Raw genomic sequence first — 15,172 nt, 5'->3', positions numbered from 1 at the left:
GGTCTTTAAATTACGGCTCAGTTTCTCTTTGTTTGAAACTTACGTTGAATATTTGTTTGCCTGGCAAATAGCGAATAAATAAATGAATAAAAATGACATGGAGCAGCTGATATTAAGTGACAAAGATGACAAAGAAAATTGCAGATTTCAGTCTAAAACAGGAATGCGTGGCATTTCAGAAAGCCGTGTGCGTTTCTACTTGTCTGGCTTGAATGTGTTTATATGCGTTTGTGTGTGTGCATGTGTGTTTCTGTGTCAATGAGCATGTACTCAGTAACAGTTGTCAGAATAATAGGGCTGTACTTGTGGAGCCTGCGGATGTTTGCCAGTTACGAGAACGCCCGATAGTAACCTTTCTTTGTTCTTGTACCTTCCTCTGCTTTCTGTGCTCATTTCTACCTCCTGCTGCAGCCTCTCACACACTGTCTTGTTTGTTTGTTTGTCTTCAGTTTCTTTCTTTCACATTTTTATCTCATTTTTTCAAGAAAGGGTCTGATTTCTTCATCCTCCATGCTTAAAGCACAAAGCTCAAAATTACCGTATGCCCTAGTACCCCCCTTCCTTTCACAAAAGTCCCCCTTTGAGTGGACTTGAAATGCTTGATTTTTTTTGTGTGCGTGTGTGACGCTGGAATTGCTGAAGTTATCGTCTGTTTTCTTTCTTTTTTACTTTAACAAAAGACATCCTTCTCTGTCACGAGTCGGTGACATAATTGCGTGTGTAGGTAGCTGATGACCAGTTTGGAAACTTAACAGTGAACTAGTGTGGACTTGTCTGATGACCTATAGTAACCTCAGTGTGAACCAGAATGAACTCCCTGCTTCCTTCACTTTGATGAAACAATGCAAATGTATGTTGACATCACAATAATTCCAGTTTTTCTGGAGATTAAAACTGGAAAGATATGCAAAAGAAGATAATCTTGGTCATTTTATATTTGTTACATTTTGTGCCAATGCCAAACAAATGTTTAACAGAATGATGAGTGAATGTCACAAAGTTTATCTAACTTAAAAGTCAATTTCCCTTTATCTGTGTGCACATTAAAAACACATGCATAAGCAGCAGAAAACTAGCAGAGATAACTGCTGTTGAAATGCAATGCAAGTTCTGTGTTATTTGTTACAAAACGTACACATGTGAGATGTACACTATGATAAATATCATCATCACAGCTGCTTTTTATGTAAGTTGCTCAGCAGTAGCATGCAAGTCACGTGCAGAAATACGTGTTACATTTTATCTGACCTCTCCTCATGCACACACATACTCAGGCATAACGATAGACCAGGAACACCAGTTAAATTTATCTGAGGCAGGCAGACAGCTAAGTGTCTCCACCCCTCAGTGCAGCACTTGACTTCCACGTCCAGAATACCAACCATAGAGGAGATGATAACCTTCAATATCTTCACACCTCCTGCGTCACACACAGGCACTCAAACATTTTATATTACTGTTGTCACAAATGATCCCTTTTCAAATAAGGATGTGGGCATATTATTTTCATTTTGCTCGTTATCTGTTTAATCATTCAGGACATTTGAGAATACCTGAAGAAGAAATGTGTGCAGAGCAACTTTGAACACATATGGGATGACACTTGAAGTGATCAGCGGTGCATTAAACACACTCATGTTGTCATTCAGGATGAATTTCAACCATGTGGATCTGCATAATTAAAAAAAAAAAGTGACAGTCTTAAATATATGCAGTTACTTTACTGTAAAAAGGCAATATGGTAAAAAAAAAAAAAAGCCTCCTGCCTGAAACATAAAAATTGTTCTAATATATTAAGATGATATTTTGTGTCTAAAATAGGTCTTTTCAGGAGCATTATCTCTATTTGTGTAGACAAACCAAAGATTGTCAACCGATTTTTTGAGGACATGAGAAGTAGATCTCTAATTTGACCTACTGCCACCTAGCAATCATCAATATGTTGACATTTCTATCTGCCTCTCTCTACTACAGCTTTCCAGCATGAAGAGTTGGAAGGATATGCGAAAGGAGATCCTGTATCTTACCGCAAATGCTACAGGGTCTCCAAATCAGATGTACCAGGCCGTGTCACGTATCGTCTGTGGACATCCTGAGGGAGGGGGCCTCAAAATCAAGTCTCTCAACTGGTATGAAGACAACAACTACAAGGCCCTTTTTGGAAACCACGGCAACGATAATGACAGTGAACCCATTTCCACTTACGATAACTCCTCCAGTAAGTGTCCAGAGCTCACCTATCAATTTAGTTTCACAATAGTACAGTTTGTTAGTCAAATATTTTGTTGTTACTAATACAAGGTTCACCATTTAAATGTCTCTATTTTTATTTTTCAGCTCCTTATTGTAACAATTTGATGAAGAACCTGGAGTCCAGTCCCATTTCCAGAATGATCTGGCGAGCTCTGAAGCCCCTTCTCATGGGGAAGATCCTTTATACACCAGACACTCCAGCAACACAGAGGATCATCCACGAGGTATAGCTATCGCTTAACATATAAAATCCCCATTAGAGGTGTGTATGAACCATTAAATGAAATTATCTTTGGTGGGTCTTTCAGGTTAATAAGACCTTCCAGGAGCTGGGTGTGCTGAGGGACCTTGGAGGGATGTGGGAGGAGATGAAGCCCAAGATTTGGAACTTCATGGAGAATAGCGAGGAAATGGACATGGTCAGGGTGAGTGCGTGCAGGGGCATTTTCCTTTGGCACACATCAGCACTGTCTGCTTTGTGTGCTTCCTGTTTACATGAAAGGATCGCCTTTACTGAAATGTAATTATGTATAATTATATATCTGATGTGACCTCAATAGCAAAGAGTGTTTATGTTCTGGGATTTTTTTGATGAATTTATTTGAAGCTATCGAAATGAGAATTTGGCAGCTGAGGAAAAAAACCTCGTAAACCAAAACTAAGAACTGATCTCATTTAGGCCACACTTGTTCTCGTTCAAATAAGAAAAGAGCCGGACCAACCACACATGTGCTTGGTTGACTACTTGTTCTGCCACGATTAGTGAGCATCGTTCTGGATTCATCCTATTGGAGTCAGTTTACTTGTTATTATGTTCTCAAAAATACATCAGTGCATGGCTGTGCCTGAGAAATCTGTTCAGCATTTTCATGTGGGAATTACATAAAGCACCACCTGGTGGTGAAGGGTTGTAAAAATACTTTGATGTTACTGACTGATAATGAGCTGCATTTTGAGTTTAATGATAAGTTGCTGTCAGGGATAAACTGCCTGAACAAGCAAGAATGCATGCAGGAGTTTTTCACAGTTTGGCATTTTGCATCACAAAAAGAAGAAGGTTAAAAGACAATTTAAATGAAAGAAAAAAGAACTTTCAGCTTTTCCAGCATCTTAAAAATTTTTTCTATCAAAATCAGCATTGTTATTTTGATTTTATTTGTTATTAAATGTTATTTTTTCTTTTTGCAGACCCTGCTCCAGAATAATGCCAGCGCTATGTTCCTTAACACCCAGCTTAGTGGGACTGAGTTGCGCGTGTCAGACATAGCAGCATTCCTCTCTAAGACCTCAGTTAACAAAAAACACGCAGGATCGGTCTACACCTGGAGAGACGTCTTCAATGAAACCAACCATGCCATACAGACCATTTCTCGTTTCATGGAGGTTAGTGTTAATAAAAGGATGTATTAGCAAAAAGTGCACAACAAACTGTCATGTGCTGCCATGTTTTTTGAGATTTTGGGATTAAAGCTATAATAACGTGAGTCTGAAGTTATGTCTGTAGAATAGGTGTTCATGCATGCAGAAAAATAACAGCTAATTTCACATTTTTTGGCATCACAGTACAAATCTGCCATCATCTTCGACTGTTCAGTGCATTTGAACTGCTTTCAGATCCTCACAGCTATTTACTTCCCATATATAGATAATTTTATTACTGTAATTGATCATTTTAGTGTGAATCTCAATGTGAATCTGACCTGGTTTTGTCTGACCTGTTGTCTCTAGCCACTGCGGATAATGTTATTAAATGCACAAATGCAATACAAATCACTTAAAAAGCCTCACTTAGGGTCAATTACATGTTCAGCAAAATCACAAACAACTCACTGACCTACTGACTGATTCACCCTTTAAGATCATATGATGTGTGAAGCTTCTTGCACTGTGAACTGTGTCGAGGACAACCGTACACAGTCAAAAATGACATACATATGTAGCATATGGTGTATTTTAATTGTTATCGTCCACCCACATTTCATTATGCTTTCTAGCTTTCTGTTGGCACAGTAGAGACTTGCTGTGGGAGGATCTGGTACAAGTCTGCTTCTGTCAACTAAAAAAGTCTGAAGCTAATCTGTAGGAGCTCTCAACAAATCAGCTAAACAATCCTGGTGTGGTTACAAAAGCACCTGAGTTTGTGCAATCAGGTGTAAAGTTCATTGCTGTTTTCCAGTTTAAATAAATGTAATTCTGAGAAACTGTGTGACTACTTGAGCTGAAACTTTTTTAGCATTCGTAAGAGCTGAGTAGTTTGTTTTGGAGCTGTTAAGGACTTAACACTTGAACTGGATGTCTGCAGGCTGATGGCGTCTTCAGTATGAACACTTTTCAGATAAAAGTTATTGCAAAAGTGCCTTTTTTCTAGCTAAACTGTAATTAAAACCATTCTTTATCAAAATCCTTCAGTGTGTGAACCTGGACAAGCTGGAGCCAGTGGCTAATGAGGAGCGATTGGTCAACAAGTCCATGGGTCTTCTTGATAACCAGAGGTTTTGGGCTGGAATCGTGTTTCCTGACATTGCCCACAACAACAGCACTGACCTGCCACCCAATGTCAATTACAAAATTCGTATGGACATCGATAATGTGGAGAGAACAAACAAGATTAAAGACGGGTAAGTGGCCGTGTTGACCAGACGTTTTTTATTTATTTTCCCTTTTCCTTTGACCCTCTTGATTTTCATCTTGTTTTGCAGATATTGGGACCCTGGTCCCAGGGCAGACCCCTTTGAGGACCTGCGGTATGTCTGGGGTGGGTTTTCCTACCTGCAGGATGTAATCGAACAAGGAATTATCAGAGCTGTCACCGGCACCAAGCAGAAGACAGGAATCTACATTCAGCAGATGCCCTACCCCTGCTACGTTGATGATATGTAAGTGAATGCTGTGGTTAAAAAAAGAATGTGTTTCAGTTCTACAGAGGATATGTGTGTAACATTCAATGCGCTTTTTCAGATTCCTGCGTGTGATGAGTCGGTCAATGCCTCTTTTCATGACCTTGGCATGGATGTACTCAGTAGCTATCATCATCAAGGGAGTGGTATACGAGAAAGAGGCACGTCTCAAAGAGACTATGAGAATCATGGGACTGAACAACGGCACCCTTTGGCTCAGCTGGTTCATCAGCAGTTTAATCCCCCTGCTGATCAGCGCTGGGTTGTTGGTGATGTTATTGAAGGTTGGTGCAGCCACAGGCACACACACGTATGCCCAATATGTCACCATGAAGGAATGTCAGCAAATTATAGAAAACAAGTGAACATGCTCGCACTGATCATTGCAGATGTTCATACTCAGCACAATTAAGTCACTCTTTTTCCATGATGTCTCCAAATTTAATTAAAAGGTGGAAAACAACTGACATCATTCTTTTCTCTCCCTGTCTCTTTTGTCTGACGTCCTTCTCAGATGGGTAACCTGCTGCCTTACAGTGACTCCGGCGTTGTGTTTCTCTTCCTGGGATCGTTTGGCGTAGTTACCATCATGCAGTGCTTTCTCATCAGCACACTGTTTTCTCGTGCCAACTTGGCAGCCGCCTGCGGTGGCATTATATACTTCACTCTCTACCTGCCCTACGTGCTTTGTGTTGCCTGGCAGGACTACGTGGGCTTTGGAGCAAAAATTGTTGTGGTGTGTTGAATAGATTTAATTACACACTTATGAATACAAACATGATTCTTTTGCATTTTGTACTCTTTGTCTTAAAATATTACTTCTATGTTTGAATATAGTGATTAAAAACAAGCTTGCTGTATGCAGGCATAATTTTCTGTCCTAAAATTTGAATGCTCTTTCATTTTCACAGAGTCTCCTTTCTCCTGTGGCTTTCGGTTTTGGATGTGAGTACTTTGCCCTCTTTGAGGAGCAAGGAGTGGGAATACAGTGGTCAAACCTACTTGCCAGCCCTCTAGAGGAAGACAGCTACAACCTGACCACCTCCATCTGCCTCATGCTGTTTGACGCTGTGTTGTACGGAATAATGACCTGGTACATTGAAGCTGTGTTCCCTGGTGAGTTGTGCAAAAACTTTGCAGTTTGGGTATTTTTCCCTTTAGCGGACAAATTGCACATGAGCAATATGAATTATTTGACAAGCAATACATTCTGTTACAGGTCAGTATGGGATCCCTAGGCCCTGGTATTTTCCCTTCACTAGGACATATTGGTGTGGAGAAAAAGAGAACAAGAACATCTCCACCCCTCTGTCAAAGAAGGGTAACGCTGATGGTACATATCATAATCATTATTATCATAATTTTTAGATATACAACACATCTTCACTTTAAACTACTTAAAGTTTGGATGGCATACCAGGATAAATTATGCTGTTTTTTTGTGTCTGATTTGCAGCTGTCTGCATTGAGGAAGAGCCAAGCCACATAGAGCCAGGTGTTTACATTGAGAATCTCGTGAAGATCTACAGCCATGGAAACAAACTGGCCGTGGACGGGCTGTCCCTGAGATTCTATGAGGGACAGATCACCTCCTTCCTCGGACACAATGGAGCTGGCAAAACCACAACTATGTAAGATAGTGCACATGTTGTCTACAGTACTCCCAAGTTTTGCTGAGCTGAGAGTTTGACACTTGATAAAGGATTTAAAAGTTTGCTCAGCTGAAGTGCTGACTGTATTTTTGTGTTTCCTTCTTGTTTCTGATCAAGGTCAATCCTGACAGGGCTGTTTCCACCCACCTCTGGCACAGCCTACATTCTCGGCAAAGACATTCGTTCTGAACTCAGCACAATCCGGCAGAATCTGGGTGTATGCCCTCAACACAACGTACTTTTCAGCATGTACGTATGCGTTACTGGGGGACAGACTTTTGTGGAAACTTTCAGTCTTTTGTGCTTTGGCTGTTAAGTGAACTGTTGCTTGCTGTAATGCAGGTTGACAGTCGAGGAACACATCTGGTTCTACGCCCGCCTGAAGGGTCTTTCAGAGGAGAAGGTGAAGGCGGAAATGGAACAAATTGTGAATGATGTTGGACTGCCTCACAAACGAAAGTCTCGCACAAGCACCCTGTCCGGTCAGTTTAAATTCGATTTATTTCAGTGGGCAGGTTGTGCAAAGGGATTTTCTGTTTAACGCTTCTACAGAAAGTCTGTCTCTGACTTTTATTTCTTGATGTCTTTTTAGGTGGGATGCAGAGGAAGCTGTCAGTGGCCTTGGCTTTTGTTGGTGGTTCAAAGGTTGTGATTCTGGATGAACCCACAGCTGGTGTTGATCCCTACGCACGCAGGGGCATCTGGGATCTCTTGCTCAAATACAGACAAGGTAACTAGCTCTGATATTGTCTTAGCTTGTTATTTTTGTAGTTTTACATAGAATTTGAGTCAAGAAATCCACCCCCAAGAATGAAATGACAAATTCAGTTTTTTCTATTCTTAGGCCGCACTATCATCCTGTCCACTCATCACATGGACGAGGCTGACATCCTGGGTGACCGCATTGCCATCATTTCGCACGGGAAGCTGTGTTGCGTAGGCTCCTCTCTTTTCCTGAAGACCCACTTGGGGACAGGCTACTACCTGACCCTGGTCAAGAGAGACTATGACTTGACACTACAGTCATGCAGGAATTCTGCCAGCACAGTCTCCTATAGCAAGAAAACAGAAAAGGTACAAGAAATGTAAAAAGCAATATTAAGCTTTTTCAAATGAAGAAAAAAAAACTTTCTGTATCATTAATACAGAAATATACTCTACTATAGTAAAATAGAAAATATACATGCTGATTGCTAATGAAGGACAACTGATTTAGTCTTCCCTCTTAACATTGTCTTGTCTTTTAAACAGGAGGACAATGTATCAGAAAGCAGTTCAGATGCTGGTCTTGGCAGTGAACCAGAAAGTGAAACCACTACTATTGGTAAGAATCAATAACAAAGTGGCTGTCTTTCTTATAAAATTAAGCCCACATTATCAGTTTGAGCTCCAAAAAGGAAAGCTGTAATGTAAAATGACCTCTGTCCGTTTACTAACTTCTCACTCTCTCTGCTTTTTCTTCCCCACAGATGTCTCCCTCATTTCCAATGTGATTTTCAAGCATGTCCCTGAGGCTCGCCTGGTGGAGGATCTCGGCCATGAACTCGCCTATGTCTTGCCCTACCAGGCTGCAAAAGATGGCGCCTTTGTGGAGCTCTTTCATGAGCTTGATGACCGACTGACTGACTTGGGAATCTCAAGTTATGGAATATCTGATACCACCCTAGAAGAAGTAAGATACTACATTTTCATTTGGTTGGAGTTAACTTTTTTACATATTTATATGTCATTTGCATTATTTTTTGCAGTCTGTTTTCACCTTAGCCAGTATTTTAATTTATTTCCCTCTAACTCTTCAGATTTTCTTGAAAGTGGCTGAGGACAGTGGAGTGGATTCAGTTGAGCTCTCAGGTAAATCTGGGATATTTATTCCAACATTTCCACACCTAACGTCTCCTATGCAATCTACATTATAACACCATTTGTTGGTAAACATTAGATGAAATAATTAGAAATTAAATGCTGTGTACACTGAGTCTTAAATAAGAAGCATCAGGGAACATAGAAAAGACAAAACAATGGAATTTAAATAGTTTAGCTCAGCTCACTGATTCTCATGTGGCTGCAGATGGAGTCGTGCCCACCAGAACCCGTCGTCGTCATGCGTTCGGAGATCACCAGAGCTGCCTGAAACCCTTCACTGAGGATGACTTTGATTTCAATGACTCTGAAGGTGACCCAGGTAGAAATGGATTACCCAGCATGAAGTGCAGTGATAGCAAAGATCTTTTTCGCTATCATTCATCAAATCTTTCAGCCTATGCTTGTACCTAAAGTTTCATTTTACCAGATATATAAATATAAACAAAATTACAAATTTGCAGACATTAAGTTATTACAATCCATGTGTCACAAGTTATGTTTCCATGTTGTCACACTGCAGTTTTGCTGATGGGTATCATGTTGTCTGTGTTCAGAATCCCGTGAGACCGACTGGCTTAGTGGAACAGATGGCAAAGGGTCATACCAAGTGAAAGGCTGGAGTCTGAAGAGACAGCAGTTTGTAGCACTACTGTGGAAACGATTCCTCTATGCTCGACGCTCTAGGAAGGGCTTTTTTGCCCAGGTATACTGGCATTAAACCCACATATATGGGCTCTACACACAGTGCTAGCCATTATATGAATGTTTATGCCTCGCTCAATCATGAGGCTCTTCCTAACTACTAACTTAATTGCCCCTTGGGGATAAATAAAAGTCTTTCTGATGCTGATTCTGATTCTATAAAATAATAGCTGTATTTTTCTCTTTTAACATCAGTGCTGTTATCTTTCAGATTGTGCTTCCGGCAGTGTTTGTGTGTATTGCCTTGGTCTTCAGCCTGATCGTTCCTCCATTTGGAAAGTACCCCAGCCTGGCTCTGGATCCTGGCATGTATGGAGAACAGTTTACCTTCATCAGGTAAGATAAAATCTGTCTGCAAAGAACTTTAATCCATTGTTTTGCAAAATAGCCCATTTTTCTCAGCCCATTAAAGATGTAAAACGTTACATAACGCTGCCTATCCTTTAGTGTTCTTACCAAAGCTGTAAATGCTAAGTAGAATTTTGTGACGATGTTCTTTTAACATGTATTTCTCCTACTTTTAGAGATAGTTTAAAATGGCATGTGTTATTAAAAGGAATGTGTTTTGTTTGTGCCTTTGCAGTAATGACATGCCTGAAGACCCTCATACCAACAATCTGCTTGGAGCTCTGACAGCAGAACCTGGCTTTGGAACACGCTGCATGGAAGGACAGCCAATACCGTGAGTTAACTTACATTTAGGAAAAATATTTAGATCTATATTATAGATCGTGTAAGAATCAGTCAGAATTTCAGGAAGAATGCTTAATGCATATGGACAAATTGGAGATTTTAATATGAGCGCCCTCTTTATGCTCCAGGGACATTCCCTGCACTGCAGTTCAAGATGAGTGGTCGGTCCCTCAAGTCTCTCAAAGTGTGAAGGACATGTTTGACAAAGGAAATTGGACCATGCAGAATCCGTCTCCATTGTGTGAGTGCAGCTGCGAAGGGCGCAAGAGGATGCTGCCCGAGTGTCCATCTGGAGCTGGGGGGCTTCCACCACCACAGGTTAGAGTTCTTTCCTTCTCATTGTTACCAAAGCACTTGCTCATAGGGGGTCATATGATTATATTTTCTCTGTTTTCTTTGTATTATTCTAGGGTCTTTACTTTACAACATAAATTACCTTGAGGCGACTGTTGTTGTGATTTGGCTCTGTATAAATAAATAATTGAAATTGAGATGGCAAATAAAATCTAAAACCAGTTAAAACAAAAGTCATATAATAAGTGTGAGCAACCAACTAGATGAATAATGAACACGAAATAACTGATTTGTCTGTTTTTGTATCCAGATGAAGCTCAGTGAGACAGACACTCTGCAGAATTTGACAGGCAGAAACGTTTCAGACTATCTGGTTAAGACCTACGCTCAGATCATTGGCAAGAGGTAACACTCCTCTGACATGTTATTATTATTTACCTTGATTTTTTTTTAATGCAAATTGTTCTCATTCAAGCAACTATCAAGCACTGAGTAATTTCTTTTCCTTTCTTACAGCCTGAAGAACAAGATCTGGGTCAACGAGTTCAGGTACAGTAACAGACATGATGCATCTTTAGTTCCTTCACAAATCAATAATACTGAGTGAGTGCTTCTCCGCTGTGTCCTTTCAAAGTATTAAAATGGCTGTAATCTATTGCAGATATGGCGGATTCTCATTAGGTGCAAGGAGTTCACAATTTCTGGCCCACGCAGATGAAACTGATCGGGCAATTGCTCAGCTGAGGAGACGTTTCCATCTTGAAAGAGTAAGAGATTTTATTACATTATGTACTACATAATCCATAAACCGTTCCATAATGGCCTGCTTTGATTTTGTCGGGATAAGACTCTTACAGGGGGTCTGTCTGTGCTGTTATAATTACAGCTGTACTGATGATAAACATGGTATCTTATTACAAGTCTGAGCAGTGTCAGTTTACACATGTGCTAAAAAAAGACTTGGCTCACTTCTTCTGTCTGCTGCCTCGCCCATTCTCCAGGGAGCTGCAGCAGATCGTTTCTTTCACAGTCTTTCCAGTTTCATCCAAGGATTGGACACCAAGAATAACGTCAAGGTTAGCACACACACGCACACATGCACACACGAGACAGCAGTTATACAACAGCACGTGGCTCTGGACATTACAGTTAAGCCTCCTTGATCAATTCCTTCAACAGTGCCATTGTTAAACCTGCAGCTTGCACACAAAATGTGTAGTACTCAACCTACATGCTATTTATGTTGAGTATGTCATAGATAATGAACATTACATAGATTCCCCTCCACATTGGTGAGATTTATTGCCCTATGTTTTCTTTCTTACAGAGTATCAAGTAATGTGTATTTTTCTTGTACTTGTACTTTCACATTTTAAATGCAAATGGTGTCTGGCACTATTTGGTGTCCAAAATAACAGCAAATGCACTATAACATTAGAACCTAAGTGGGTTTTTTTAAGTGCTACTTTGACTGTGGAAAGATAATAAGTGCTCAAGAGGGGGTAAAATAAATGAATGCTGTAGACTTTCTTTACTCTTACAGACTTGTAACACTTAGCTGATCTCCAAGCTGCTGTTTTATGTCTAAGCTCCTTTTATTTAGTCTCTAATGTTACATCAAGTGAAACTCTCACAATTGCCTCTCTTAATGCAGATTTGGTTTAACAACAAAGGCTGGCACAGCATTGGTTCCTTCCTCAATGTGATGAACAACGCCATTCTACGGGTCAGTCTGCCAGGTGGAAAAGACCCCACAAAGTTTGGCATCACTGCCTACAATCATCCACTCAACCTCACCAAGGAGCAGCTCTCACAAGTCGCGTTGTGAGTATTACAGTGACTACAGTGCTGAATTCAAAGGTTTAACTATCTCTTTGGCCTCTCCTTACTCCCATTGTGTCTTTTGTTATTTCTTTTCCAGGATGACAACATCGGTGGACGTGCTCGTGTCCATTTGCGTCATCTTCGCCATGTCCTTTGTGCCCGCCAGTTTTGTGGTCTTTCTCATCCAAGAGAGAGTGAACAAGGCTAAACACATGCACTTCATTAGTGGAGTACAACCCTTCCTCTACTGGCTGGCCAACTTTGTCTGGGATATGGTAAGTCATTTTAGTTTTTCGAAACTTAAGGTTCATTTGGCTCAAGACTTGAAAAAGACTTGAAAACCACAGTCGTGATACAACATCTAGCTTATTGAAAGTACATTTTTTTATCCCATTTGCAGTGTAACTACATCGTTCCCGCCACACTGGTGATCATCATCTTTGTGTGTTTCCAACAAGACGCCTACGTCTCCTCCACCAATCTGCCTGTGCTGGCTCTGCTGCTGCTACTATATGGGTAAATTAGGCACAAACACAATTTCTTTGTCTCTTTCCGTTTTTGTTTATCTTTAACCTGTTTTCATATAAAATTCTGTTTGTGTCTTTTTTCAGATGGTCAATCACCCCTCTGATGTACCCAGCTTCATTTTTCTTTAAAATACCCAGCACAGCCTACGTGGTTCTTACTAGCGTCAACATACTGATAGGAATCAACGGCAGCGTGTCCACATTTGTTCTCGAGCTGTTTGGAAGCAATGTAAGCAGTTATTAGTAGCAGGAGACTTGTAAATTTGTAAGGAATTACTCAAAAATATCTAGAGTTGCAGGTTTTTGAATGACTGACATTGAATTTTCAACCTTTCTTGGCTAAATGCTGCCTTCATTCCTCCTTCAGGAAATCGGTGGCATTAATGATATCCTGAAGAATGTGTTCCTCATCTTCCCTCACTTCTGCTTGGGAAGAGGACTTATTGACATGGTGAAGAATCAAGCAATGGCTGATGCTCTGGAGAGATTCGGTAAACACAGCAGGCAGTTGTTAACTACAGCAATAAATGTGTTCTTATTAGTTTTTGACAAGGTACGAAAAATAAGTGTTTGTTCCTAAAATGTATGTCCTGTTGTAGGTGAAAACCGGTTCCGCTCTCCTCTGGCCTGGGACATGGTTGGAAAGAACTTGTTTGCAATGGCCATTGAGGGTGTTGTCTTCTTCTGTATAACCGTCCTCATTCAGTATCACTTCTGCTTCAAGGCCAGGTGGGGGAAACTTATTACATACATGTGATTATTCTGTTTTAAATGCATTAAACTTTGTTCTCCATATCACAACACTCAGACTTAACTCCTTTCCTCCGTAACTTTCAGGTCATCCACTAGTCATCTGAAGCCCATCGGAGAGGAAGACGAGGATGTGGCAAGAGAGCGACAGCGGATCCTCAGCGGTGGAGGACAGTCAGACATCCTGGAGCTCAGACAGCTCACCAAGATTTACAAGCGTAAACAGAAGCCAGCAGTGGACCGGCTGTGTGTTGGCATCCCTCCTGGAGAGGTATTGCTGTCTTTTAGCTTTTATACATATGAGGATGAGTAATTTCTTTTTCAGTTAAGGATTAGCAAATGGCATTTTGAATGTGAAATATTAAGTAGAATATATTCTTCCTCTTTCCTGCAGTGTTTTGGTTTGCTGGGGGTGAATGGAGCAGGAAAAACCAGCACCTTCAAAATGCTGACAGGAGATTCTGTGGTAACAAGTGGCGAGGCCTACCTGGCTGGCAAGAGGTGAGAGACAAGAAAAGACGTCATATCATACGACACTATGTAGATTACAACACTACTTAATTCATGAAAAGGTGTTACATTTCAGGTTTCTTTTTCTTTCTTCATATCACTTAAAAAAACCACTTTAATCTATTTTCTCTTACTGCAGTGTAACCACAGAGATAGATGAAGTCCATCAGAACATGGGCTACTGTCCTCAGTTTGATGCTATCAATGACCTACTGACTGGCAGAGAGCATCTCGAGTTTTATGCTATCCTGAGAGGAGTGCCCGAGAAGGAAGTCTGTGAGGTCAGCAACAAGCATACACACGTGATACATATTTGCCTTTTACACGTAAACTACACCTATAATTCTACTTGTGCAGTGTTGTTGTTTGTTTGGGTTTTTTTCCTATTTTATATTTCAACTAGACACTTTACCTGATAATGATAACACTTTCAGCCAGAAGTCAGTTTAACACACGCAAAACTCTAACCCTCCACTAGGTGGCAGACTGGGGCATCCGTAAACTGGGTTTGATGAAGTATGTGGACAAGGCAGCTGGCAGCTACAGTGGAGGAAATATGAGGAAACTGTCTACTGCTATTGCTCTAATAGGAGGACCACCTGTTGTGTTTCTGGTCAGTGAAACTAATAATAACAATAATAATAAAGCATTGCTGAATGTTAAAGCTCCTAAAGTCAGTGAACTGTCTCGTAAATATGATTGTGTAGCAGCAGCTGAGTACCTGCTCTTACATGTTCGCAGGATGAACCAACTACAGGCATGGACCCCAAGGCACGTCGTGCTCTCTGGAACGCCATCCTGAGCATCATCAAAGAGGGGCGATCTGTAGTCCTGACCTCTCACAGGTTCGACAGGCCCTTCCGGTCCATGTGTTTGTTTACCTGGACATTCTTTCTTTTTTTTTCTTTTTTTTCTAATTCCCCCCTTATGAATATCTTTCTTATGTGTCTTGTAATAGTATGGAGGAGTGTGAAGCTCTTTGCACCAGGATGGCCATCATGGTCAACGGCAGGTTCCGCTGTCTGGGCAGCGTGCAGCATCTCAAAAACAGGTCAGACCACAAAAAATCACCTCTCACAACATTGTAGCTCACAAAAAGTCGTTTTACACTTTTAGCAAGATTAATGGTATTATTTTATGTTTATGACTATATATGGCAGCAATCCTGATTCTGTATTTCTGTCAGCTGATTCATATGAAGGAAAGA

General features: G+C 40.7%; 1 protein-coding gene across 3 annotated transcripts in view; it reads left to right on the top strand.

The window, feature by feature from the left end:
* LOC113023919 (phospholipid-transporting ATPase ABCA1-like) overlaps nucleotides 1-15,172 on the top strand; it is a 35,957-nt gene that overhangs the window by 17,820 nt on the left and 2,965 nt on the right. For 2 of the 3 annotated variants that reach the window (XM_026170391.2, XM_026170392.2), the window contains exons 9-47: nucleotides 1,975-2,218; nucleotides 2,338-2,477; nucleotides 2,562-2,678; nucleotides 3,442-3,636; nucleotides 4,663-4,871; nucleotides 4,953-5,129; nucleotides 5,212-5,434; nucleotides 5,665-5,886; nucleotides 6,062-6,266; nucleotides 6,370-6,483; nucleotides 6,607-6,781; nucleotides 6,920-7,051; nucleotides 7,145-7,284; nucleotides 7,395-7,532; nucleotides 7,647-7,876; nucleotides 8,054-8,126; nucleotides 8,272-8,474; nucleotides 8,602-8,653; nucleotides 8,871-8,984; nucleotides 9,220-9,368; nucleotides 9,579-9,703; nucleotides 9,951-10,049; nucleotides 10,189-10,378; nucleotides 10,665-10,759; nucleotides 10,871-10,903; nucleotides 11,016-11,121; nucleotides 11,356-11,430; nucleotides 12,009-12,178; nucleotides 12,276-12,453; nucleotides 12,579-12,694; nucleotides 12,790-12,934; nucleotides 13,073-13,196; nucleotides 13,305-13,434; nucleotides 13,543-13,726; nucleotides 13,850-13,956; nucleotides 14,105-14,246; nucleotides 14,444-14,578; nucleotides 14,707-14,810; nucleotides 14,924-15,016. In XM_026170391.2, the coding sequence (XP_026026176.2) occupies nucleotides 1,975-2,218; nucleotides 2,338-2,477; nucleotides 2,562-2,678; nucleotides 3,442-3,636; nucleotides 4,663-4,871; nucleotides 4,953-5,129; nucleotides 5,212-5,434; nucleotides 5,665-5,886; nucleotides 6,062-6,266; nucleotides 6,370-6,483; nucleotides 6,607-6,781; nucleotides 6,920-7,051; nucleotides 7,145-7,284; nucleotides 7,395-7,532; nucleotides 7,647-7,876; nucleotides 8,054-8,126; nucleotides 8,272-8,474; nucleotides 8,602-8,653; nucleotides 8,871-8,984; nucleotides 9,220-9,368; nucleotides 9,579-9,703; nucleotides 9,951-10,049; nucleotides 10,189-10,378; nucleotides 10,665-10,759; nucleotides 10,871-10,903; nucleotides 11,016-11,121; nucleotides 11,356-11,430; nucleotides 12,009-12,178; nucleotides 12,276-12,453; nucleotides 12,579-12,694; nucleotides 12,790-12,934; nucleotides 13,073-13,196; nucleotides 13,305-13,434; nucleotides 13,543-13,726; nucleotides 13,850-13,956; nucleotides 14,105-14,246; nucleotides 14,444-14,578; nucleotides 14,707-14,810; nucleotides 14,924-15,016 (5,603 nt within the window). The remainder of the gene's footprint in view (nucleotides 1-1,974; nucleotides 2,219-2,337; nucleotides 2,478-2,561; nucleotides 2,679-3,441; nucleotides 3,637-4,662; nucleotides 4,872-4,952; nucleotides 5,130-5,211; nucleotides 5,435-5,664; nucleotides 5,887-6,061; nucleotides 6,267-6,369; nucleotides 6,484-6,606; nucleotides 6,782-6,919; nucleotides 7,052-7,144; nucleotides 7,285-7,394; nucleotides 7,533-7,646; nucleotides 7,877-8,053; nucleotides 8,127-8,271; nucleotides 8,475-8,601; nucleotides 8,654-8,870; nucleotides 8,985-9,219; nucleotides 9,369-9,578; nucleotides 9,704-9,950; nucleotides 10,050-10,188; nucleotides 10,379-10,664; nucleotides 10,760-10,870; nucleotides 10,904-11,015; nucleotides 11,122-11,355; nucleotides 11,431-12,008; nucleotides 12,179-12,275; nucleotides 12,454-12,578; nucleotides 12,695-12,789; nucleotides 12,935-13,072; nucleotides 13,197-13,304; nucleotides 13,435-13,542; nucleotides 13,727-13,849; nucleotides 13,957-14,104; nucleotides 14,247-14,443; nucleotides 14,579-14,706; nucleotides 14,811-14,923; nucleotides 15,017-15,172) is intronic. The other variant, XM_026170394.2, reaches the window with a different exon arrangement.

The sequence above is a fragment of the Astatotilapia calliptera genome, chromosome 6 (assembly GCF_964374335.1).
Source record: "Astatotilapia calliptera chromosome 6, fAstCal68.1, whole genome shotgun sequence".
In the NCBI taxonomy this organism is placed as follows: Eukaryota; Metazoa; Chordata; class Actinopteri; order Cichliformes; family Cichlidae; genus Astatotilapia; species Astatotilapia calliptera.
The sequence above is the reverse complement of the archived record's forward strand: the minus strand, read 5'-3'. Positions and strand labels throughout refer to the sequence as shown.